Source organism: Lingula anatina, chromosome 3 (genome assembly GCF_051362555.1).
Source record: "Lingula anatina isolate TDL-2025a chromosome 3, LinAna3.0, whole genome shotgun sequence".
In the NCBI taxonomy this organism is placed as follows: Eukaryota; Metazoa; Brachiopoda; class Lingulata; order Lingulida; family Lingulidae; genus Lingula; species Lingula anatina.
Genome location: NC_141769.1, coordinates 1,851,577 through 1,877,488, shown reverse-complemented (window position 1 = coordinate 1,877,488; position 25,912 = coordinate 1,851,577). Strand labels below are relative to the sequence as shown.

The following is a 25,912-nucleotide window of genomic DNA, read 5'->3' as shown; positions in this document are numbered from 1 at the left end:
TTTAGGTTTGCTAGCTGTAAACGCAGCAAAACTCCATATATTATCAATGTTTCATGAAATATGAATATAATTGTCTGTTTTTGCTTGTGAAACCATTACATAGTCATTTAAACAAGTTTTAGTAACTAAACAATAAAAAAGTGCGTAACTTTACTAGAGGTAGACTTCCTGTAAAACACTTCCGGTGTGCGCAAGTTTTAGCACGTGTATGAAGACCAGCTCGTGTTTCTTGGTTATTATTTGATGAATTGAGAGGCCACTGAATTCATAAACGTGGGCTTATAACTTTGAAAAATAAGAGGGATTAATACTGAAATATATGTGAGGATAAGCCAAGCCAGACTATGGAAAGTAAGCAACACATTACAAACTCGTCTCCTTTCGTCTCCACTCCAGTATGGTTTTTGATGCACTGCTTACATGTATCTTCATTTCTTACCTCGTCTAAATTTTAAAAGTTATTAAAACAGGAACATATAGGTGCGCTTTTTGATGGTGAATTGGTTGGTAACATCAATCAATTGTCATTAAAATCACTGTAACTTGGTAACAGATTGTTGCAATTACTGTTATTTTTCTTAATCTGTTTTATCTTTTGATTTTCTTTGTAGGTTTTACGATGTCATCACTGTCACCAGCTCATTGTGTTTACAATTAAAACCATTGTTTGTTAACTAGCAAACATGGAGGAGCAGGACCAAGCACTTGTTGACCAGGTGGAGAAGGACAATGAATTCATCAAGCATATGTTGGATCTTATTCCTCCCAGTGTCTATTTTGACAAAAACACTAAAGCAAAGTTGATCCATGAAAAGAAAAAACAAATTCAAGGATTAATTCAAGGTACTGTATATAAATCTTTTGAAGGAAAACTGCTACATTAAATTCCTTACATAATAAAATTCCCTGGATTCAGTTCTCCAGCTGTTTGAAATTGTTTTATTGTTTAGTTGAATAACATATTTCACTATTTTTCAACTATTTTTAATTGTATAACACAATATATATGTCTGGAAAAAGCATAAAGCAAATAGAATAATCCTGATCATGGCTTCTTGCTTATTGCATGGTATTTATATTGAGAAAGAAAATGGAATAGCAATTCAAAATCTCCCCATTATAGATTACAAAGTTCATGTTTTTGAGTGTCAGTAATAAGAATTATACTTTGTGAACAACTTTGAAAATGAAGAAAGATATTTCATTATTTTGCAGGCTCAAAGCAGAATTTAAAAAGGGACAATAGAGATTTAACTGAAAAAGCTCTTCTAAAGAGAGCAAAATTTGATCCTCAACAGAACTTGCCTGTCACGCAAATACAAGAGCCAACAAAAGATGATGAAGAGGAAAGTGAGGAGGAAATAGAAGAAAATAAAAAGGATGAGGAAAAGAAAAAGAAGCTGAAATCTAAAACTTCAGACAGATTGGAAGATGGAAATTGTAAGTGTAGAAAATTTAAATGTTGCCACCTGGTTGGCAGTAAAGGTAACAGGAAGTAGCATATACAATGTATTTTTCAATTTTGCAGTGTTGTTTATGATTCTCTCTGGTGAATTTTCCAGTTCAGTCTTTTAAAATGATTCATACAAATAACTTAGTTAATTTATGTTGCATGAATTATATAAATTACCTTTGTACAGTAATTTGTTGGTGTACAGTAATTTAAAGGTTATATTGCTTTATTATAGACACAAAAATCAAGAACAAACAGAAGAGTAAAAGGCGGAAGAGGCAAGATTCAATATCTAAAGATCCCAACCTGAAGAGCTCTGTCAGCAATTTGGAAGAACTACGTGAAAAACTGAAGAGCAGAATTGAAGAGTTAAAAAGTGAGTCAGATTGTCAATTAAGCCAGAGTTCTCATAACTATATCGTACTAGCAGGATTAAACTATCTCAGCAGGGATTCTTACTTTGGCGCAGTCAATGTAATCAGCTCAGTTGTCCAACACACCCTCTTGCAACAAAATCATGAGCAACACAATGGACCACCAAGTTTTCCCAACTTTGCCCAAGCACTTTAAGTTACAAGGGGGCGCGCCAGACATTTAAGCTGCTTAAACGGAATTAAAGTTAGCGAGAATCCCCAAATGAGTTAGATTGAACACTCCTTAAAGCACATTCAGAATAAATTTATCTGGGAAAGTGTCTAACATCACAGGATGGCAAGATGGCCTGTTTTTAACACAAGATTTTGAGCTCTAAGGTTTAGCATGTGGTCTATGTCTACTGATATTGTTCATTTTTTGTTCAAGTTGTACTAGGAATGAGACCTAGGCTGTACATGGCAACATCATGATCACAGTACAATAAAAAACACAAATTTTGTTTAGTGTATGAATAAAGTCCATGTATCTATTTGAGTTTTATTTTTTAAAATCTTGTTGTAAATGTAGAATTTTGTGTCGCAGAAAGTTTTATTGCCATTTCTGATGGGTAAATTAAGTAATTCTCTTTTCACAGACAAAAGACAGAAAAACATGACTGTAGATGAGATCCAAGAGAAGAAAAGACTGAAGAGAAAGGAGAGCAAGCTCAAGTTAAAGATAAGAAAGAAAACCGAAAAGCAGAACAAGAAAAAAGGTGTAACTGGCAATGGGAGTGTGGATGCAGTGTATAATGGGGCACTGCCTGCAGGTCCCAACAAAAACACTAAAGCTGCCAAACCAGTTTTTAATAAAGAAGGCAAGATGGTTTTTAGTAGGTTTGACTTTACAGAAAGCACGAGTAAAGAGAGTAAAAAAAGTAACAAGTTTGCTGGAAAAGACTACAAAAAGTTATTGCAAAAGGTTGAGAAACAAAAGGAACATGTTGACAGGTTAAAAGTGTCAGATAAAGAAAAGGCCAAACAGGTTCAGGAAAAAATAACATGGACGTCTGCTTTACAAAGAGCAGAAGGAATAAAAGTTAAGGACAACCCAGAAATGTTAAAGAAGGCAGCAAAGAGGAAAGACAAAAAGAAACAGATTGCTAAAAAACACTGGACCGAAAGAGAAGAAAAGTTGAAGGATAAAATGGAGGAAAGGCAAAAGAAACGACAGAAAAACATTAAAGCTAAAAAACAAGCTAAGATAGACAAAAAGATTAAGAGTGCAAAGAAGAGAGGCAGGATAATACCTGGTTTCTAAAAAAGTCATTTTTAATCGGCCTCCCTTCACAAAAAGGCAGTGTGCCAGACTTCCTAGAACACCATTTTTTACAGGTTTTTTAGGGAATAGAAGGCTACAGTATATTGCCACAGTAGAGACAATTTCATTGTGACATTATAAATATAAAACTATTTCCATTACAAACAAAAAATTGTCAACATTTTGAAGTTATTTTATGTGAAGAAAATAAATATAAAGGGCGATTTGTGGAACTGGACCACAATATCTCCAGTTGAAGAACTTGAGGGACTGTTTTCCAAAACCTCTTTCCATTGAAAGTCTGTCCTGGTCATGTCTGCAGTGGGGTTGGGATTGTGGGCCTTATAAGTAAAATTTTACAAAGAACCTAAAGGCCTCTTCATTTAATGGATTCTTTACCCAAGATTTTGGGGTAAGTTGCAATTGTCTTGATAAAGCTTTGTACGTTTCATGGTAACAGTAGCTTAATTAAGAACTTGACTACAAGTTACTGTGGACCTGCTGTTTGTAAAATGCCATCACCCAATAAATATGCACAGTTTAAAGTTAAGTACTGTTAACCCTAACAGTAGCTCAGGATATTTTGTTAAATGGACCCAGGATTTTGATGATTTTATAATTCTAAATTATAGAATAAAGGTGATATTCATTTACAAACATATCATGGTACTAGTTATTTGGCCTTCAGAACTTCATTTGGGAGGAAAATGTATAATTTTACCATCTTGAAATAAAGTCTGGTCAGTCGTAACTTTTTGTCATTTCAAACTCCCATATTTGAAAATTGAATTTACTATTGGCTGGAAGTCCTTCAAAGTTACCAATGTATAATTGTGCATTTTTTGTAAGAATGAATTCTGAAGATGAACAAATAAAAATGGATAAGCTATAATCATAATAATTTCACTGTCTGTTTATTGAGAAAAAAAAAAAGAAAACTGATCCAGAGATCTTTAAATTAATGTGACAAGCAACTGATGCTTTTCTTTCTTCAATCAAAAGGCACATTTCCCACTGTGAGATAGCCCAAATGAATAGGCAAAATACATGCACTGTAACAAGTACATTTACCATATTGCTGTAAAGTTGACTTTTTAATAAGATTACAATGTTTTTATGAACCAGGTTACTAACGATTCATTACACATAGGCATTGTTTACCAATTGCTACTAGCAATATGCCTGTAAATAAAACTGATAGTCAATATAAATGTGAAATGAAAATGTTGGCGACACTCTATTACTTTTTCTCTTTCAACAATTCTGTAGCTAATTCTGTTAAAACAGTCCAGGCAAACTGCACGTCTTTGGACTCTGCATATGGTGCACACACTGCAAAACGCAGGAAGTATGTATTCCCTATTTTAGATGGAACCAGGTGAATCCTGCCATCCTGGTTTATTCTTTGAAGCAGCTGTTCATTAATGTCATTGGCTCCCTGAAAAGTATTCATTAAAATGTTTAAATTACTACTTTGTTTACGGTACTTGACTAAAGTAAACTTTATAATCTGTTTCTAAGTAAGAAAAATACTAGATACTCACAACTGAACAACCAGCTAGTTCTGTCAGTGAATAAAGATGAATGTTGAGAAGAAATTTGTTTTTTTCCCTATTAAATATTATTTTTGTTTCAAAATTGCTCCAGAATAAATGTTAAGTTATTTTTAAAAATGAATGAATACAGTCTTAAACCCATTTGAATACCTCACCTTCAGTCTAAAGCACACCAACCCCAGGACAACTTCAGCAACAATCTCAAACCTCTCATCTGCCAAGACCAGTGCCTCAAATTCATGTGCCAGTTTTACATGCTAAAATAAAAACCTTGTAAAATAAAGATATAATCTTCTTACTAACCAACAATAAAATTTCTACCACATGCCTTTTACAACATAATCATCATGATTATCTCAGTATATGGGTACTATATGGGTACCTCAAGTATGGTTGGTAAAATAATTTGTTGTGACATGACAGAGAACATAGTCAACCTTCATGTTAACAGAGAGAAAAATAGTGACACAATTTTTTGTTTCGTATCCCTATACCTGTCTGATGTACTCCTGCAGTCCCTTGATCCCATGTAGTCGGAGGACAAACCACAGTTTCAGAGAACGGAATCTTCTTCCTAGTGGAATCTGCCAGTGCTGAGAAACAAACATGACAATTAAGGTATTCATCTTTATGCATGGTGTGCCAGCAGTTTTATAATTTTGGAATGATACTTTTATAGTAACATTTATTAAAAAAATTTTAAGGTATCCCATAGAAGATTTGTGAACTATAATTCTACTTTTCGGTGAGTTAAAGGCAAAATAAATCATTGCTCATAAAATTCCTGCTCTTGGATTTAGTATTCCCTGCCATTTCTAATCATATAACTTAGCTCTAAACAATATGATAGCATGGTTTATTTAGATCACCATAGTATTCCTGACATTTCAGAATGGAGGCTACTTTAATTTGTGAGTTTTTTAAGGTCTGAATTGGAAAAGAAGAGCAGCTTTATAGGTTATTTTGACTTACAGATATGACTAACTATCAACATGTAATGATCTTTTCTGGGGCCAGCATATTGCACATATTTTTCTATTGAAAATCAATCATGTGGCTATCACTGTTAAATTGGAAAAGATGCGCGTGTGTGTGTGTGACCAAAATAAAGTGCATAAGAGAAGAAATCTAAGTTACCCGATTCTATTACATTACTAAAAAGTTGGGCAAAATATTTTGGCTCACCCTGTAGTCTGGTACCTTTCCCTGGTTGTCATGTTTTAGATATAGAGGATCCACATTGAATGCATCAACCAGCTTGCTGCTATCTTTTATCCTAAATAAACAATATGGACCAGTATAGTATTATAGAAACAATTTGCCACTGGCCTACTGCAAATCCATAAATCTAGATGTGCCTCAATGACTAGGATGTTTGTAAAGGTGAAAATTGTACTGGTACTTTCTATCAAACTGACAGGTTGTGTAATGTCTACTTTTTTCTTCATACATAACTGCATTATTTTATGCATTTTTACTTATGTGCATTCAAAGACATTTTAATTAACTTCCTGAAATTATGTAAAAATCAGGAATAATCACAAAATCAAAGATAATTTTTAAAAACACTGTCTATAAATCATTATCATGAAAATAACCGAATGTGGGAAAATCACCCTGAGTTTTTGGAAACTGGCTTCAAATATCAGCATCTATGTGGCTTTGGATAAAACAGTAAGCTATGAAACCCAGGGTACCCTTCCTACCCACATACTTACCACATTGTATATATATAACAATGAGCTGTGAAACCCAGGGTACCCTTCCTACCCACGTACTGACGAAACTGTGTATAACAGTGAGCTGTGAAACCCAGGGTACCCTCCCTACCCACATACCTAACACACTGTGTATAACAGTGAGCTGTGAAACCCAGGGTACCCTCCCTACCCACGTACTTACCATACTATATATAACAGTGAGATGTGAAACCCAGGGTACCCTCCCTACCCACATACTTACCACACTGTATATAACAGTGAGCTGTGAAACCCAGGGTACCCTCCGTACCCATGCACTTACCACATTGCTGAGCAGTCAAAGGTCACCCGCAGCCATTTGTGAGGATTGAAGTTAAATGAATCTGCAAACTGAAACAAACAGGGTATTCTTTATAATACTTTATCATTCCTGGTATAAAAATATAATTTTCATAAAAATGAATTTAATTCCAGAACTCCTTACTGGCTGTTTCCTGTTTTAAAATTCAATATTCTGTTTAACATAATTTTACCTAAAACATATTTGCCAAAAGACTGCTTTCTAAGGGTTCCAACAATATAATATAATATAATATAATATAATATAATATAATATAATGTAATATAATGCTTGAGGACATTGGCTTAGAGAACATAACTCAGCTTGCCAGTCTCATGGAGTACAGCAGGGTCTGGAAATCTATTTGTGGTGTTGCTAATTCATGATGTTGATGGTCGACTGCAGTTGACATCATTGACTGATTGATAATAACGAGCTCACCTGCACTCCACTGAGAAGGTATCGAAATTCAGGACAAATGAAGGCACTGCCAGCATACGCAGCATCAATGTGGAGCCAAATCTTCTCTAAGTTACACACTGCCCCCAGCTCCTGGATGTTGTCAAAGGCACAAGAGGGTGTGGTCCCCAAAGTGCCACACACCTGAAAATGTACAATGTTGGAGACACTATTCTTTTGCATTATCAGTGAAAAAATAACCATATATTTTAATTGCACCCTTAATTAGGGAATACCTGCAATAGAGTTTAAAGAAGTTGATGTAATTATTAGTAGAGGCTTTCACTTTACCTCATCATTTCTCATTTCTTGATCTGAGAATATGAAATTGATTAAATTTCATATCCAGACTAAGAGTACAATTTAATTATATTGCTGAACTTACAAAGAAAGGTATCAAGCCCTTTTCCTTATCTTTTTGTACAGCCTGGGCTAACGTCTCTCCTCGCAATGACTGCTTCTTGTCTGAGGAAAGTTTGACTATTTTTACTGCACCCAACAAACCAGCACGCTCCACTGAAGAATGGGCCTGCAAAGATTACAATATATACATCATTTTCTATCTAGTCAAACTATTTCTTTTCTCTTTTTATTCATAGATACTTGTACAGATGATTTACTTTTGTAAATTTTGTAAAATTAAGATCTACTAATAATAAAGTAATGCAAAAATAGGAGAATAAGTGAAAAATAAAATAATTGTCACTTAATGCAGTTTGCAAAACGAAAATCTGTCTGAAATATATGAAAAGAAACATGGATGGACTAATGTACAAACAGATAAAATGACTTCACAGGAGTGAAACCGTAGCAACAGATAAAGAGAGAGGTAAAAATACTGTGAAATAAACCAAAACCTTTGAAATCAATATATAAACATGACATCAGTTCACCTGATCAGAGCAGTACCCCACCATTCTGGCCATGATGTCTGCTTCTGTCAGTGCTGGGTTGGCTTCCTTCTCTCTGTGGATGGTTTGATTCCTGGCAGCTAACAGGGCAACCAGAGTGGCTTCACTAGCAGTACCCTGAGGGTGGGGCATCAGAAAAATTATATAAATACAAAGAAAATAAATTTTAGATTTACCATAAAAATTTCTATTCTCAATTATATAAAGTTAAGTAAATATGATTCAATAAAAGAAACTTTATTCAAAGTTCAGAGACCTGCAGGTTAGTCTTACAGATAAAGCTTGGACCGAGTAAAAAAAGTGATATAATTCATACCTGGATGACCCCACCCCCTTTCCCTCCAGAACAGAAGAGGAACTCCTGAGGCAAGTCCAACATCTTCCCCAGCCAGTCCATCATCACCATCTCCAGCTCTGTACAGGCAGGACTTGATGCCTGCAACAACATTGACACTACTGTACTCAAAATTTTATTTTTGAAAGAAAGTTGAATTTGGTATTGATCCGGAGAATATCTGTGCTTATTGGCTATTTTATGCAGCTAAATAAAAATCCTACAAAATGCTGCATTTTTTGTTGTTGTTCCAAAAAGATCATGTTCTGATTGACTGTCTTTTGACATTATAATCAATATTAGTGCAACATTTACTCCACACCTTATAAAGGTAAACACTACATACAACAAATCTGATTCCGTTTCACTAAATAATATCTTATTAATAATAAGGAAAGCCACAAGCTGAATCTACAGCACAAGACTCTTTTTTCCAGAGTTGTCAGACAATGATGGCTTTCACCACCTTCATACCAGTACAGATAGCATACATTTCTGTTACTGTTATTAACAGTAAAGACAATCCTGATTATAGATGTAATTAAGTTCAAAACTGACAGTGAAACTTGGTATGCTGTGGTGGTACGTACACCCACTCCCATTACGGATCAATATTCTGGGTTAAAATGTTTCTGCTGTCCCAACTATGTAAACTTACAAGCTTCCTTTTCATTTTCCACCTGATCAATAGACTAAGTACGTTTACCACTATCAAATCAGTGCAATTCTGACTCTTTATCCTTGGAGGTAAATTAACCTTCTTAGATCAATATTAAGCAATGTGTATGCGAATAAATGAATGGTAATATAAATGAGTTTATATCCCATTGTTCCATAAAGATCAGATCAATAATGTTTAATTTGAGTTTGTCATCTCACAAAATCTTGTTCATGTCAGACGAAGGTCATTGCAATGGTTCATAAGCCATTTTATGTCTGATTCTGTAAATTAAGGCTTTCACCTTCCACATTTGCTCTACATGCATTTATTGGCTCAATATTGGAAAAATCAATTTCCATTAAATTACCATTTTATTCAAATCACTAGTTGTTATAGCTCTTATCAGAAAAGAATCCAGAACAGCATTTCAAACAGCCAACCCACTTGTTTGTAAATAAAATTTCCATCTGGGATTAATTTCTCTAATTTCATAATTATAGTAACCATCTCTAATAAAGTATAAATGTCTTGAAAAATTGACTTTTTAGTGTGAATTAAAGGACTGAGAGACTTCTTTGAAATTCTGGAACCCAAAACATGTATAAAACACTTAATAAAAGTTCTTAAACCTATACAGCCTATAGCACCTGCCACTTGTGAGACTCCAAAGTAAAATTCATGATAGACTGAACACACTTACCCAGCTAAACCCTATACAACCTATTGCATCTGACAGCATATCAGCACACAAGGCAGCATAAGAGTTGGCAGTCGGGAAATATGCATGGAACTGGGGGTGGTGCCAGTGTGTTACCTGGAATCATTTTTTAACAGTAATTATAAATTAATATCATCTAGAGCTACTAAATGCTCAATAAGATGTGAAAAGGTATGTATTGTAACATGTACATTTTAGGGACATTTTGGTAGGAATGTTTTAATCTTCATCTTGTAAATAGATTATCAAGTCATATGATTTTTAATGATATTCAATTAATACTCATTACACTTAAATATAGTCACTTACTGATCTGAATCCCATCGTGGAAAAAAACACGAGCAATTAGAATGGGGAGAGGAGGAAGAGGTTTGTTCTGGTGATTCAAAAAATCATATTTATGACTGAAGCAAAAAAGGATCACTAAATCAAAATTTGATAGCAGTTCTATGCTAATAGTCTAAAAACTTTTCAGACATATAACCCCCTTTGAAATGGCTAGCTACAGGGTTATGGTAGTACGTACACTACTGATAGTGAAATTGTCATCCTCTAGAAATAATTCACTTACCCCAGGCATAACTACCCGCTCAATGTCTCCAACCAAATCCTCCCATGACTCGGCAGTTTCTGGAGCAGATTCCGGAACTAGTTCACGAATATACCCAGGCTGCACGGATGGAAACACTGGCCGTTTTTGTATGTTTTCCAAGTAATCAGCCACAGTGTCCACCATTTCTTTCCCTCGTTGACGGAATTCGGCAGCATCCATTGTGACAGTAATTCTGTAGATATAAAAGGTGATTGGGTAATAAAAGAAAATTTTGTTAAATAAATATAGTGACTGCATGTAGTATAAATTCAATAATTTAGGCCATCATTTAGCATGTTACAGACATTTACTAACTTTACATTAGCAATGAACTTCAGCAGTATTTTTACTTTTTGGTATCATGATGCAGGTATAATCACTGGGCCCTTTGATGCTTCATCACTCACACTGAGCTCAGCTAAACTGTCATCTCTTTCTGCCCTTCATCTTTCACTTCACACACAATTACGCTCCCTTAGCATTATACATTATACATCTTTTAATAAACCAGCTTTGATACACACCAGCATAACTTCTCCATGTCATAAAAAACATTGCCTTTGATTATTATAATTTTTTTATAAGCAAATTAAGAGATGTTTTGTTTTATACATTTTGCACGTATGATTTTTTTTTTTTTTTTACTATTCAAGCTTCCATGTTTGTATTTTCTAAGGATTTTATTTGCACTAAGCCTCAAACAAGGCCAAAATGCTGCTAAAAAGAAAAAAAATCATATCTAAAAGGATCGACATATACTAGTATATTTTTAAGACTGAATTTTTTAACCACAAGTACAGCACTAAGTATAATGAGTATAATCTCTAGTTGTCTTCAACTCACCTCTACTTGTTTTATAACTCTGGAATCCTGCCACCAACTGCAGTCTATACAGAAGACACTTGGTAAATGAACCATTGTAAACCTTAGAATCTGAAATCCAAGTAATCACAAAAATATCAATAATCTCCATTTCCTCTTTTATTGCTTCATTAATGGGGGATATAGAGTGGGATTGCTCAGATTTACTGTGTATTCAGAAACTTATGGTTCACCAGAAGCTGGTCAATAAGTCAAATATCACACAGAGATGTCAAGGGCTGCATGCTCATAATATAACTGTATGTTCATTCCGTGTAATGTGGCAAAATTAAGGCCACAAGGAACATTATGATGGCATATTGAGATCTCATGTCATAATATATTAATTATTATGTAACTGTATGCTCATGAAAAGAGCAATAAGATGACATAACCATCTAAGATCTCATGAAGTGGATCAACATTGTACACATCATCTACACTGTATATAGACATGTTACACAGAGAAGTGTCTGCAATTCCGCAATTAAAAGTGAAAAACTGATTGTTATAAAGAGAATATTTACAGCAAGTTGGATTTGAGTGTTATATACCCAATGCTGAAAACCTGATGGTTATACAGAATATAACAACAAATGCGCTTTTAGCCAAGTTCAGATCCCATATGAGTGACATAAAATCAGAGGAAAGGTAGACTTAAGTCCAATCTTAATTCAATTTATGATATAATTAGATAATTAATCATTTCTAAAATTCCTGCACCAAGAAGAATTGCGTGAAAGGTGCTAATAAATAATTTTAGTGTTAATTTGCATCAAAAAGACATTAATTTCAGAAACAAAAACACAGTTGTGCACAGCTGGTCGTCAAGTTGCAAAGAAAAAACAAAGCCTATCTGTAACTTTTAGAAAGTGGAAAAGGCATTAATGAGGTTCATGACATCTTATATAGCTAGAGAAAAAATACAAAAAAATCACTTTATTCATTCAGCTGACTTAATTAATTATACGAAAATTATCTTGCACCATCATCATGTAAAAAAAGCAAAAGACTATTAATAAATAAAAGCAAATGCTGTAAATTTCTTCCTGGGAAGAAGAATCATTTCCCACACAGCTTGAAAACTTAACATTAAAACACATAATGATAATCAATACAATCTTCATTCCATGATGGATCAAATTGCGCACTACCTAACTGTAGTCTGACGTGTTATAATATTTTAATCCCATTGTGAAATCCTACTGAACTGAATAAAATAGCTACATAAGTTTTAATGACAAGTTAAATGCTGTTATAAATGAGCTAATTGATTTAAGTATAAAACATTGCTATAACTGGTACATGTAATTACATTTACCTAGTTTCACAATCATCAGTTGCTGCTGCAATCAATCTTAATTTATTCAACTATTTTTAAACTTCTCTATCCATTGTGTCTGCCTTAAAAATAGAGTGGAAAAAGTTTTAAAAAAATCATATTCCTACATGTATAGATTATCATCATACATTCCACATATAACTTCTTATAAATTAACTTAAGCTTATTATCTTATGTTGCATGTAAACATTGAAATCATGTATATTTATTTATTTACTTGTTTGTACTGTTGTAGTTAGATGTAATTGTCTTTGATTGTACCTTATTTGTGAAGGTGTATCAATAAAGAATCCTTCTATTCCAAACAAGTCATATTTATATATTCTCTAATTACGTGTACCAATTCCAGTCACCCTTCACCTGCAAAATAAATGGTAACTAATATAGTTTGTAGCATATAATGCAAAAATTGACTATCAATGTGTTAGCTGAGACATAACTCGCATTGCAGTCGCTTCACGCGCACCTGTCGCACTAACAACAAAACACCGTGCAATCATTGATTATTTTCAAACTGGATACAAACCCGTACTTTACGTAAAATCACCATGCTAATTATGCAAAGAAGTTATAAAGTCATGATCACTTTTTCAGTGTACTTGCTAAAGAAGGGGTTCCTTCCTTTCCCTCACGATTTCATATCCCCGCGTAATTTGCGTGATTCATTTAAATTTAGGTCATAATTGGCTGCATACAAAATTGAGATCGCTTAAGATAGAGGCTTATAAAACTGTTGCAAGTAATAATTAAAAACAAATAATACCCATGTAACGGCTTGAAATACCTTATATATGATGTTTTCTCATAAATCACCCAGGTTAGATTTAAGTATTTATTAAAATTTGTTGAATATATTGTGATTTCATCTCGCCTTCCCATCCTCTTCTTTTTCTACATATCCACAATTAAAAACAGGACGAGGAAGATTCGAAGAATAATACCACCAGTTTTTTTGCACAATACTGGGTTAAATTAGAGGCTTAAAAGTCAGAATGGACCATAGAGAGACTCTTGAAGATCGTTTGATTGAGTCGAGGCAAAAATTTGACAGAGCTTGCCAGCAAATAGTTGTCCTCGACCAACTAATTCGCGACTTGGAAGTGCGCTACAAACGTGCCGTGAAGAACAAGAAAAATAGTTTCCGCTACAACCTCCGTCTCAAGCTTTCTGCCGTTACGGGGGTCAAAATGATGTATCACCACTACGCAAGCACGAAGGCTGATGAAATCAACAGAATGGCCCGCCAGCTGGGAAGACGACCAGAGAACTTGATGGACCAAAATTGACTTGGGCGCTCCATGCTGCTGTGGTGAAACTGAGAAAAATGGCGGACCATCTCGAAGTATTGGACATCTCTCACTTGCAAAAAATTATGGTTTATAGAAAACCAAGTATCCAAAATTATGTTAAAGATATGTTGCTCGTTTAGGAAAATGGATTCTCCAAGACTAAAACCTTGGAACATGACTTTAAAAAGGGTTTCAAATGAAACCCACAAATCTTCCCAGAAAAGCTATATACCAAGTTGTTCATCTTAAAAAGAGAGAGAGATGATAATGTTCAGTGAATACTAAGAGGCTTTAGATGTGGGCAAGATGAGGAGGGCCTCAGACTTCTATCTGAATGTTTATTTTAAATCCATATCCTTTTTTTTCTAAAGCATGTCTTGTTTCCCTTTCTTTCATTTAGGGGTAGCATATTATATTTTTAAAAAAAGACAAGCTACTAATATCTTTTCTCTTTTGGGCTAGTTTAAATTCAAAATCAAGTTAGGTATCTTTCCTCTAAGCACTACTTTTGTTTTTGGGAACATGGGAGCTTATATCATCCAGTTTCATCAACACTGGATTACATAATCCTACGGATAACGCTATTTATTATGGTTGAAATTGTTTAGTTATCCTCTGGTCAAGTATCTTGTGAGTTTCGAAACACTACATACTTTATGATATTGCTATTCAGTGGTAAAAAATGATTGATATCCTCAGGACAACTGCCCAGAGGAAAAAAAAACAGCTTGGTTAGTGTCATCTACAGGATAGCACCATCTAGCGTAGATGACACTGGAGCCTGGTTATCCACCATATGTATACCATTTACATGGGAGACTCACTGAAATGCTAGTAGTAAGATGGCATCCCCTGTTCATTGGCAGAGTGAGAGGAGCAGGATTCAGAGGATTCAGTTATTGGAGGGGTGTGTGATAGTCTAAAGGTCACTTAAGGTGCATTCACATGAATTTATTGTACTATGTAGTGCACACTAACTCCTAGAGGAGCTTTGCTGAAGGTACAGCTTTTCTTAATTTTACTCAACACCAGGAGAAGAATTTGAGAGTGATGAGTGAAGGCACATTGTGAAAAAGGCCTCTTGCAGACCTATGTACTATTACATCAGATGTGGTGAAAATTCTGATGGCATTTTAGTTTTAAAGATTTGCTAGTAAGATCTTGCACTCCCAAACATTTACTGTGAGACACAATTAGGTATATAGGTATTCTAACTACTTTCTGTCTCCAGAAATTATTTGAATAAGTACAACATAAAAAAGTTAATCTTGTTGGTTTTTGAATGGGTTTTTAAAACAAGTGGTCCAAAATAATGTGGGGAATGTATTGAAGGTTAGCCTCATTTGGAGTTGGGGTATATTTTAAGGATGAAAAAAAGGTCAGCCTCTGTCCTAGGCTCCTAGCAGAGTGGAATGATAGCAGATGGAGACTTAGACCTGAAGTCAAAGTGGCTGTTATAATATCTGACTATAAAACTGAATAAAATAAAATTAGGACATCATGTTACGTGTAGATAAGTCTTGAAAGTCTTCAAACTGTGCCTATTATCTGCATTTGTCTTTTATGATTGAAAATAAGTTGTGATCGTTTAACAAAGCAGTTATATTTAGTGTCGGTCAACTCTCCCAGGGGAGATCTCAGCTAAAGTCAACAATTGTTTAAAAGTCTGTTAGCAATATTATGTGTTGATTGATTGATAAGTTTAATTATGAAAATGGTAACTTAATAAGTTGATTAATTGACAATTAATAATAATACTTGAGAGAGGTAAGCGCCCTCTGAGTCAGTGGCTGATTTAGGGGGGTGTCAGGGGGCTCATGTCCCCCCTCCCCTTCGATTTCTGAAAAAACTCACACCAATGGTCCCCTCTTAAAGCAATAATAACTCTTCGTTTCGGCCAAAAAATGAATTTTCCTGGAGTAAACAACAATTTTCCCATACTTACCAATGGTTAATGAATCCATTTTTACATTCAAAGTTAGTCCCTGTTTTTTTTCTAAAAAGTTTGGTTTTTTGTTAAAATCTCTTAAGAGATTTTAACAGAGTATAGACATCAATGGAGGTCACGTGGTCTAACGACAAGTTCAAATATCAGAATGAAAGCTATAACTGCTGTTTTTGTGGTAAAACAGAATATATGATATTTCTATAAGTTATTCACAAGGTTTTTATTGTGAAATATAGGTCTCATACAAAGAGTTATTATGCCTTTAATATTAGAATTTTGACTAGCTGAATCATAGTTCTATTTACCCTTCAAATTGGGGCCGTAGCGATAGTCCGAAGGTTCAATAGTCCGAAGGTTCATTGGTCCGAATGTTCACTATAGAACCTTCGGACCAATGAACCCTTGATTAAAAAATCGATGAAAATGTTACCACTTTTCGGACCAATGAACCTTCGGACCAATGAACCTTCGGACTATCGAGACGCCCCCTTCAAATTAAGTGACCCCGACCCCGCGCGCCAAGGGTGAGGGGGGAGGGTCGGCTTTGCATCCGCGGACCCCCCCCCCTTCCACCCCACCTTCAAATTAACCTGGATCCGCATTCTAGTGGTCTTCAGCCAGACTCCAGTGATTTGCGGGAGCCCCGATAACGAGATGTTGTTTAGAGTCAAAAACTGGGTCATCTAACGTAGCAGGAACGTGAATCGAGGTGAACAACATAAATAGGGTGAAACGGGACTAGTCCAATGACATCAGGGACTCGAATGGGCGTAGTAGACATCTAACAGAAGTACACCGAAAGGTGAGCATGCAACACGTATACATATTGACTCAACTTCTCGGGTTCTGTAACTACATGAATATGTTTAATAGGTCCATGAACCGTAAGTATAGACTGGGTGCCTTCAATAGCATTATTAATGGTACAAATATTAAACGGCACGCACTATCCATCGGTGGGAGAATTCATCCACCATTGTGCCGTAGAAAGGGGCGGGGCGTTGGTCGGCGTGTGATAACTGTCTGTAGGTTTTCCTCTGTTGGCACTGTAAATGTCGTCACCCTACCCGTATGGTATGTGATACGTCTCGCTGTCTCAGAGTCATGTATCCACCACATGGCATTCTGTAACGTTACTGAATAGGCCCTACTGTTTTTATTTTTAAGTTATTTCAAACGCTCTGTACAATGAGCTTGTTAATAGTCGAAAAAGGAACTAAACCATCTGAACCCAAACGGAAACTCAGATAAACACGGGATCGATCAAGATGGGGATAATTTGTTAAGTAGTCAAAATCAAATCAACTGAGACGGTATAATCAAGAAACCAGCACCCATTCCATAACATTCCCGCGCCCCCCCCCCCTCCCCCAGGAACATGTCATCCCTTGGTTATATTTTTATTTTTATTATTATTTTTTTTTTTTGCAAGTCATCCCTACTAAATCAATGACTTGCACATTTTAAGTCGGTGCACTGGTCGAGCGTTAGGCATTTTACTTATAATTGTGCAGGTAAATAACAAGTGACCAAGGTTGCGGTATCAACCGGTGGCACCGGTACTGGGGTTAATGACCTGGATGGACTGGTCATCTTATTTATTGAAACACGACTAGAAATCAATAGCCGCTGAATATAGTCTCCAGCACGCCGTCCCATACGTGTGAGAGGTTAAACCAGATTATGAGGCCTCCTGTCTTGTTGAAAGCTGGGTGTTCCACCCTCTCCCAAATAGATGAGAAGGACATCAGGAGGAAAACTGATAGCAAACGTGGCATCGAGGAAGCTATCCCGGAACTGGTGAAAAACCCTATATTTATATATACGGTACACTTTTAAGTTAAAACACGAAAAGAGGCCTTACGTTTAACCTCTCACACATGCGGGACGGGGCACTGGAGACTTCCTAGCCGAATGACAATGGATCAGAGGACCAGCCCATCCCCATCTGCCCCCCCCCCCCCCCCCCCCCACCTTCAAATATTCCTGGACCCGCCCCTGATCACAGATTTCACGTAAAAATCGATCACTTTAGATAAACACTATCATAAATTGGTACTGTAGACCTTAATTATTTTTTAAAATAATGATTTCGAGTGTTGTATACAAAAATTATATTTTTATATTTGGTATATATATATATATTTTTTTTTTACAAAAGAAAATAATTTAAGTGCTCAACCAAGAGGTTGGTGGGAAGTGACAAACGAGAAATTATTGCCCACTTTTTCCTACGTTTATTCATTTATTTTTCTATAAAACATACATACAGGTAAGGATTTGAATTAAGCATTTTGCCACTTAAATATTGTCTTATTTCATTTCAGGATAATTGTGAGCTAATTAAGCTAGCTTCATCATGTCTTCTTCAAGCGAGTGGGTGTTGTACTACTGGCCTCTGGCAGGGCGCGGAGAATTTGTGCGGCTGGTTTTTGAGGAAGCCGGGGTTCCGTACAAGGAGATCAATGACGTTGAATTGTTGTCCAAAAACTTTAAGAAAATCGATCTTCCGCCATCAGAAGACTTCAGCTTTCCTTGCTTTGCCCCGCCCGTGATTAAGAAAGGTGAGTTTAAACTCGAATCTCGTTGTTGTTTTAGTCACAATATATGTTAATACCTTAGGCTATACCCACAGTAGATGAAACCATATCTTGGTTGAAGTTTTATGGCAGTTGTCGAATTTTGAGATGATCAATCGATACAGTTCTTTAAATGAAAAGAATCGAAAAGGATCTTGATTTCAACCAATTTGTGGACATTTATCATTTTCAGGTGATTTTGTCCTCAGCCAGACTCCGGTGATATGCGAGTATCTCGGGAAGAAGTTCGGGCTGTATCCAGATGGAGGCGAGGAGGAGGAGTATCACGCGCGGCAGTTTAACCTTACCATACATGACTTTATTGCTGATGGTAGGTCATAGGTCACAGATAGGTCATAGGGGTAAAGGGGGGTCTTCAATTCTGATAGATGAAAAAAAAACGCCACCATGAACATGCTTCTGCTCGCAGTAATACCCGCAAAGATCATCGATGTATCTACCGTGCGACGAAGAAGAAATTCATAGCACTGACTCTAAAGGGCCACTCCACGGGATTTTCCCGCCAAAATGAATTTTAGAGGTTCTCCCCATTTCTACCTACAACCATATTTATGTCCTGTTAAGCTTCTTATATTTCCCGATCCAGACTTTTAACGCTTAAGAATTTGCAAGTCCAACATTTGGCCTACTTCATACAAGTACGACTAATACGTAGGTCACATATTTTTATTTTAACGCATTTCGATAGTTGAAAAATTATTACATTTCAGGACGCTTGGCATTTCATGGCCGCAATCACACAGAATCCTACTACACACAGAAGGAAGAGACCCAGCCGTACATCGACTTCTTTGTGAAGAATCGACTGCCAAAGTGGCTGAGAAACTTGGAGCATTTGTTAAATGCTAACTATGGGAAACACGGAGGGAAAGGGTAATTAATTTAAATCAGCTTTGTTAAAAAACTTATAATATAAAGTTGCTCACGTTTCTGTCCGTTTTTTAGTCCTGTTGTCTTATCAAATTATTCGCAGAAAGTGTACACATTGTGATCCTGACGTTTGTGTGTTTGCATCAGCTCTTAATTTTGTGGTTGAAAAAAATTGAAAAAGGTTCTTTCTTGCTGCCATGTTCATTTGCACAATTGGCATTTTTTATTTAAAATTCCATCTAAAGGGGCAATATTGCCACAGATACACATCAAGACATTCGGTGCTGTTAACATAGTTAAACCCACTGGAAACACACCTCCTGTTACATTTTGTACCCCCCCCCCCTTTTTTTTCATATAACACGGGATAATTTCAACGCATTATCGAAAGAAAATTATATATTCTTCATTTTTTCTCAGAAATATAATCGTGTGCTTTGAGTCCGAAGTTAACACTTCAGCTTGAGACTAGAGACATCTATTATACATGTTTTTTTCTTTTACCAGGTATGCGATTGGCACCAAGATGACGTACGTAGATCTAGCTCTTCTCCATGTGTTAAGGGCGACCGAGTCACAATTTCCCGCACCATGGGAGGAACTGAAGGGTAGCTTCCCTCTGTGTCGCGAGTTCAAAGAGAGAATGTCCCAAAGACCCAACTTAGCAGCCTATTTCAAGTCCGACAGGTGTCGCCCGTTTGAAGGCAACAGTATGATGTAGAATTGGTTGCTGTGTTGTCACTGATTTGAGATACGTTTATAGTGGTGATAATGGAGAAGACTGCCGTGAACTCAACTTATGATGCACCATCAATGTGATATTAACATGTTAAAACAAAAAAACTGAACTGCCATACTGCTATCACTGACTGTGGTACGGGGAAGTCAATATCTTCATGACCTGTAGGTCTACCTGTATAGGGTTAAATGCACAGTCAGTGTTCCTCTTCATACGGTCTTTTTGGGAATGGATTTATTTATTTATTTATTTATTTATTTATTTATTATACTTTTTAATGCGGTCCAAAATTAGATATAATTTTTTATTTGTCTTATGTGTTTAATAAATTAATAATTGCTTATCACATGTGTATATTTCTCCAAGCACCGTTACAAATGCCGAGTCACAAAGAATGATAGGAGAGCCAAGCATTAGTGAGACGGTCAACGTAGTATTTCCCCGGAATATCGTCACTATGTTACGGTAACGACTCCCATCTTTTTCGTGGGGAACGTTGAGAATTTTATAAAACTGATACTACATGTACTTAAGTCATAAATCCTTAAAATAAAACATTGCTAATAAGTGGTAGCAACAAAATTGAAAAACAAGCTACCCCATGTTTCTCTTCTATACTGTGTGCATGCGTGTGTGTGGGGGGGGGGGGGGGGGGGGGGATGCACGATCCCAAAATTATGTTAATGAAATATTGATGTTTCCCCATTGAAAAGTTAGGGTCATAATCTTTTATATCTCGCCCTTGACGCCCTTGCTCTCTTGCGTCTGATGTTGCTCCGTCAAACAGGAGTGACTTTTCATACTCGAATTTAGAGGGAAGTTACTATTTTTTGTGCTCGAGGTTGGTAATTGAAATTAGTTCAGCTATAATTTCCTTTTAAAAAATGCTTTTTCACCAGTAATGGTCCGTGCATTTAGACTTACTGTGCTACCCAAACTATACGTAACATATTCTTATTCTTGTTACACTATTGCCCCGAGAAAGAATTTATCAATTGAAAACGTCTACCGGGATACGCAACAGCTTTTATAAATATAGTGAATTCTAAAACAACTATAAACGGACTATCATTCGATAAACGGTGTCCCAAAAATATCAATGAAACCAGTGTTATTTCTTATAATTTTTTAATTATATAATTTTTACCACTGTGTTACACAGTGGTAAAAATTATAAGAATTAGAATCATAAAACAATCATCATCTTCATCATCGTTATTAGGCCTATTATAGGCCTATGACAATTTTAAAATTTTATTGTTAAATCAATAATAAAACATGCCAGACCAGACAGCGTCTCGCACACAATATAGGCCCTACTCGTTCTGCACTTCACATTGAATATTGAGTCGTAGGTTAAACCAAGTTCACCAGGTGACAGGTAAAGACTGACAGGTAAAGTCTATTCATCGCTGAGTGTGTCAGATCGTTATCTGGTGGTTTGCTACTGATGTGTGAAAGTTTCTGAAACTTGGCGTAGTTGATAAAATCACAAAAACTCGGACAAAAGAATAGAGTGTAGTTTTGTTATTGAGACAAGGGTAGGGGGGGCTACGTATTTCTTGGTCCCTTCTAAGATCTAATAAACGGATATTATGGTATATTAGATCTTGGGTCCCTTTAACCTGCTTCTCACCGTAAGACAAGTAGGCCCTACGTTTCTTAAGGGCAGCAATCACTACTCCACACTGTGGGCAGGTAGCTGCGGTGAGTGACGATATCTATTGAAACTGTTATTAAAAGACACATTTAATTTGCTAATATCCAAAACTCCTGTGACCAAATGGTTTTATTGTTATTTTTTTTAATTTTATTATTATTATTGCTATTATTTTTTTATTTTTATTTATTTATTTATTTTTTTTTTGCTTGAGTTGAATGGGACCACTGTCTAGCTTCTCTATGATGCGCCGTTCGTCTTTGCAAAAAATACATTTGAAATGGATCAATTCAGTTTTATCATAGAGGTAGTCTTCATTGAATTGGACTCTGAATTTGTACAAATAGAATTTTATCTTTAAAAGAAATATATAAAATAGATGAAATGGACAATCAGCTTTCAAATCAAATTACATTATTGTACTAGCTTGTAGTTGTGAAAACTATATGCTGCCGATGACGTCATCACTCTTTGAGCTCAAACTCTAATGAAAAAAAAATCCAGCATTGGGCCCTGGATAAGCTTAGGTAGAGTCGTGCTTCGAATTTTCTCCTTTCTTTGTTTAAAAATCTGATTAAATAGGAATTCACGTTTGAAGATCTAGGTAACTGAATTTTTTAAGTAACAGATTGTTTTTTTATCCAGTAGGTTGCATTTACGATTGACCTACATGTTTGATTATTTTAGTCTGGGGACACACAGTGGGAAGGAACCACACAAATGCCTGCTCTGTGATAAGTTCCAAGAAGACATTATGAACATGATGGAAGAATGCACAAAGGCGGGAGACCAATCTTACAAATGTCAGTACTGTGATGAGATGTTTGCTGCAAAATGGAGCTGCGAAGTTCATGAACGAATTCACACTGATGAAAAAACACAGAAATACCAGTACTGTAATAAGACATTTATGAAAGAGCAAGATTGTATTGATAATGTAAAAATACAGACAGGAAAGAAACCATACAAGTGTCAGCACTGTGAGAAGACATTTACTCATAAAAATAATTGTGTTCTGCATGAAAAAAATCACACAGGAGAGAAGCCATTCAAATGTCAGTACTGCTGTAAGACATTTACTGCAAAAAAGTATTGCATTGAACATGAAAAAATTCACACAGGAGTGAAACCATACAAATGTCAGTACTGCAGTAAGACATTTATGAGAAAACAGCAATGCAGTTTTCATGAAAGAGTTCACACAGGAGAGAAACCATACAAATGTCAGTACTGTAGTAAAACATTTGCAAATAAACAACGGTGCAATAAACATGAAATAATTCACACAGGAGAGAAACCATACAAATGTCAGTACTGTCAGAAGGCATTTACTACGAAAAGGAGTTGTGTTGCTCATGAAAGTATCCATAGAGGAGAGAGAACATACAAATGTCAGTTCTGTCATAAGAAATTTAATCCTTCATATAATTCTAATATACATGAAAGAATTCAAACAGGAGAAAAAACATACAAATGCCAGTACTGTAGTATGACAAACAAAACTGAATGCCATGACAATGAAAGAATTCACACAAGAGAGAAACCATACAAATGCAAGCATTGTCATAAATCATTTACTGTAAAGAGTACTTGTGTCAGACATGAAAGAATTCACACAGGAGAGAAACCATTCAAATGTCAGCACTGTGATAGGACATTCACCAATAAAGATAAATATATTGTACATGAAAGAATTCACTTGGGGGAGAAACCCTACAAATGCCAGTATTGCTGTAAGACATTTAATGAAAAAAAGTGTTGCATTAGTCATGAAAGAGTTCACACAGGAGAGAAACCATTCAGATGCCAGTACTGCAGTAAGACATTTACTGCTAAACGGTATTGTGCTGAACACGAAAGAATTCACACAGAGAAACCATACAAATGTCATCACTGCGATAAGGAATTTACTAAAAAATATCTTTGCATTGTTCATGAAAAAATTCACACTGGAGAGAAACCATACAAATGTCAGCACTGTGATAAGACATTTACTCATAAAAATAATTGTGTGGCACATCAGAGAATTCACTTAGGAGAGAAGCCATACAAATGCCAGTACTGCGATAAGACATTTATTGAAAAGAAGTTTTGCATTACTCATGAAAGAATTCACACTGGAGAGAAACCATTCAAATGCCAGCACTGCTGTAAGACATTTACTGCAAAAAAGTATTGTATTGAACATGAAAGAATTCACACAGGAGTGAAACCATACAAATGTCAGTACTGCAGTAAAACATTTATGAGGAAACAGCAATGCAGTTTGCATGAAAGAGTTCACACAGGAGAGAAACCTTACAAATGCCAGTATTGTAGTGAGGCATTTACAAAAAAACAGCATTGCATTAATCATGAAAGAATTCACACAGGAGAGAAACCATTCAAGTGTCATCACTGTAATAAGGGATTTACTAAAATATATCTTTGCATTGCTCATGAAAGAATTCACACTGGAAAGAAACCATACAAATGTCAGCACTGTGATAAGGGATTTACTCATAAAAACAATTGTGTTCTGCATGAAAAAATTCACACAGGAGAGAAGCCATACAAATGTCAGTACTGTCAGAAGGCATTTACTACGAAAAGGAGTTGTGTTGTCCATGAAAGAATCCATAGAGGAGAGAGAACATACAAATGTCATTTCTGTCATACAAAATTTAATCCTTCATATAATTCTAATATACATGAAAGAATTCAAACAGGAGAAAAAACATACAAATGCCAGTACTGTAGTATGACAAACAAAACTGAATGCCATGACAATGAAAGAATTCACACAAGAGAGAAACCATACAAATGCAAGTATTGTCATAAATCATTTACTCTGAAGAGTAATTGTGTCAGACATGAAAGAATTCACACAGGAGAGAAACCATTCAAATGTCAGCACTGTGATAGGACATTCATTAATAAAGATAAGTATATTGTACATGAAAGAATTCACTTGGGGGAGAAACCGTACAAATGCCAGTATTGCAATAAGACATTTAATGAAAAAAAGTGTTGCATTACTCATGAAAGAATTCACACTGGAGAGAAACCATTCAAATGCCAGCACTGCAGTAAGACATTTACTGCAAAACGGTATTGCACTGAACATGAAAAAATTCACACAGGAGTGAAACCATACAAATGTCAGCACTGTGATAAGACATTTATGAGAAAACAGCAGTGCAGTTTTCATGAAAGAGTTCACACAGGAGAAAAACCATACAAATGTCAGTACTGCAGTAAAACATTTTTAAAAAACCAGCAATGCAATGATCATGAAAAAATTCACACTGGAGAGAAGCCATACAAATGTCAGTACTGTAGTAAAACATTTGCAAATAAACAACAGTGCACTGAACACGAAAGGATTCACATGGGAGAGAAACCATACAAATGTCAGTGTTGTGAAAAGACATTCACTCATAAAACAAATTGCACTGCTCATGAAAGAATTCACACTGGAGAGAAGCCATGCAAGCACCAGCACTGTAATAAGACGTTTACTGCAAAACAGTGTTTTGATGAAAAACAACAGGAAATTAAGACTGAAGAAAAACCATACTTGTGTAAATTTTGTTACAAAACGTTTGTCAGCAGTAACGAATGTGATCTTCATGAAAGTAACCCTCACTGCATGACATCTGATCCAATAGCACAACGACAGCGGGAAACTGAGGTTGATCTTGGTAAAAATCTAGTCTGCCAGAACAGTGCTCAGCCGTCACATGAATTAGTCAAAGAAGAAAATGAGGACTATCATCCTGCACAGGAGCCACCATATCCAGTTGCTTTGTTTAAAAATGCATTTGCTTAGACTTTGATTGGAGTGATTTCAACTTTATTATGATGCAAGAATTGTAAAATCATGAGACATGCATTGTTGTTCTTTAAAGAAAATAAAAAATAGAACATTCATGCACAACTTGTACATAATAATGTTATTTGCATGTGCACAATCAAGTTAGTGTAGTTCTTTAGTTTTGATGATAAATGTATTCTATCTTCCTTTCTTGCTTTGTGTGAACATGTTGATTTGATAATTGTGTTTAATTTGCAACTGGGCTTGGAGGAGGACATTTGGCTTATTGAACCATAGGGTTGAATTTGCAAACTTGAAATATTTTGAGTAGACAAACCCAAGACAACATGCTTTATCCTGCCTTTTCAATATATTTGTATGTTTTGGGAGTTCAATCCCCTTGATAGAG

The 25,912-nt window shown here is 35.6% G+C and overlaps 4 protein-coding genes across 10 annotated transcripts; 3 read left to right on the top strand and 1 right to left on the bottom strand.

The window, feature by feature from the left end:
• Positions 1-161: 161 nt before the first annotated feature.
• LOC106180505 (SURF6 homolog gldi-11) lies at positions 162-3,878 on the top strand. The gene is made up of 5 exons (XM_013564503.3): positions 162-351; positions 612-843; positions 1,216-1,440; positions 1,689-1,829; positions 2,463-3,878. Exons 2-5 carry the CDS (start codon positions 684-686, stop codon positions 3,125-3,127), a joined length of 1,191 nt encoding a protein of 396 aa, XP_013419957.2. The 5' UTR covers positions 162-351; positions 612-683; the 3' UTR covers positions 3,128-3,878.
• Positions 3,879-4,009: 131 nt separating this feature from the next.
• LOC106180504 (aromatic-L-amino-acid decarboxylase-like) lies at positions 4,010-13,300 on the bottom strand. Of its 5 annotated transcripts, none has more exons than XM_087009856.1 (13): positions 13,134-13,300; positions 11,242-11,331; positions 10,378-10,591; positions 9,789-9,902; positions 8,410-8,529; positions 8,076-8,210; positions 7,568-7,711; positions 7,165-7,326; positions 6,706-6,773; positions 5,869-5,959; positions 5,178-5,276; positions 4,839-4,940; positions 4,010-4,565 (listed from the first exon to the last, which is right to left on the bottom strand). In XM_087009856.1, the coding sequence occupies exons 3-13, from the start codon at positions 10,576-10,578 to the stop codon at positions 4,368-4,370; spliced, it is 1,434 nt and encodes a 477-aa protein (XP_086865982.1). In that variant the 5' UTR covers positions 10,579-10,591; positions 11,242-11,331; positions 13,134-13,300; the 3' UTR covers positions 4,010-4,367. The 5 variants fall into 5 exon arrangements, with proteins under 5 accessions (XP_086865982.1, XP_086865983.1, XP_086865984.1 ...); XM_087009857.1 differs by having other exon boundaries at positions 13,128-13,296; XM_087009858.1 differs by having other exon boundaries at positions 13,188-13,280.
• A 3,149-nt stretch (positions 13,301-16,449) lies between these two features.
• Positions 16,450-20,640, top strand: LOC106162866 (glutathione S-transferase). 2 transcript variants are annotated; one of them, XM_013540295.3, is made up of 5 exons: positions 16,450-16,640; positions 18,166-18,402; positions 18,611-18,748; positions 19,149-19,311; positions 19,816-20,640. In XM_013540295.3, the coding sequence occupies exons 2-5, from the start codon at positions 18,198-18,200 to the stop codon at positions 20,027-20,029; spliced, it is 720 nt and encodes a 239-aa protein (XP_013395749.2). In that variant the 5' UTR covers positions 16,450-16,640; positions 18,166-18,197; the 3' UTR covers positions 20,030-20,640. The 2 variants fall into 2 exon arrangements, with proteins under 2 accessions (XP_013395749.2, XP_013395750.2); XM_013540296.2 differs by having other exon boundaries at positions 16,460-16,722.
• Positions 20,641-21,628: 988 nt separating this feature from the next.
• On the top strand, positions 21,629-25,654 carry LOC106162869 (uncharacterized). 2 transcript variants are annotated; one of them, XM_087009369.1, is made up of 2 exons: positions 21,629-21,754; positions 22,395-25,654. In XM_087009369.1, the coding sequence occupies exon 2, from the start codon at positions 22,462-22,464 to the stop codon at positions 25,516-25,518; it is 3,057 nt and encodes a 1,018-aa protein (XP_086865495.1). In that variant the 5' UTR covers positions 21,629-21,754; positions 22,395-22,461; the 3' UTR covers positions 25,519-25,654. The 2 variants fall into 2 exon arrangements, with proteins under 2 accessions (XP_086865495.1, XP_013395753.2); XM_013540299.3 differs by lacking the exon at positions 21,629-21,754 and having other exon boundaries at positions 22,247-25,654.
• Positions 25,655-25,912: the final 258 nt, after the last annotated feature.

Coding starts and splice junctions, on each gene's coding strand:
- LOC106180505 (XM_013564503.3), top strand. CDS start 684: ATGGAGGAGCAGGACCAAGCACTTGTTGACCAGGTGGAGAAGGACAAT. Junction 844..1,215: donor AATTCAAGGATTAATTCAAG/GTACTGTATATA, acceptor ATTATTTTGCAG/GCTCAAAGCAGAATTTAAAA. Junction 1,441..1,688: donor CAGATTGGAAGATGGAAATT/GTAAGTGTAGAA, acceptor GCTTTATTATAG/ACACAAAAATCAAGAACAAA.
- LOC106180504 (XM_087009856.1), bottom strand. CDS start 10,578: ATGGATGCTGCCGAATTCCGTCAACGAGGGAAAGAAATGGTGGACACT. Junction 5,277..5,868: donor GAAAGGTACCAGACTACAGG/GTGAGCCAAAAT, acceptor TTTGTTTCTCAG/CACTGGCAGATTCCACTAGG. Junction 4,566..4,838: donor TGGTGTGCTTTAGACTGAAG/GTGAGGTATTCA, acceptor AATACTTTTCAG/GGAGCCAATGACATTAATGA.
- LOC106162866 (XM_013540295.3), top strand. CDS start 18,198: ATGTCTTCTTCAAGCGAGTGGGTGTTGTACTACTGGCCTCTGGCAGGG. Junction 18,403..18,610: donor CCCGCCCGTGATTAAGAAAG/GTGAGTTTAAAC, acceptor TATCATTTTCAG/GTGATTTTGTCCTCAGCCAG. Junction 19,312..19,815: donor GGGAAACACGGAGGGAAAGG/GTAATTAATTTA, acceptor TTCTTTTACCAG/GTATGCGATTGGCACCAAGA.
- LOC106162869 (XM_013540299.3), top strand. CDS start 22,378: ATGTTTGATTATTTTAGTCTGGGGACACACAGTGGGAAGGAACCACAC.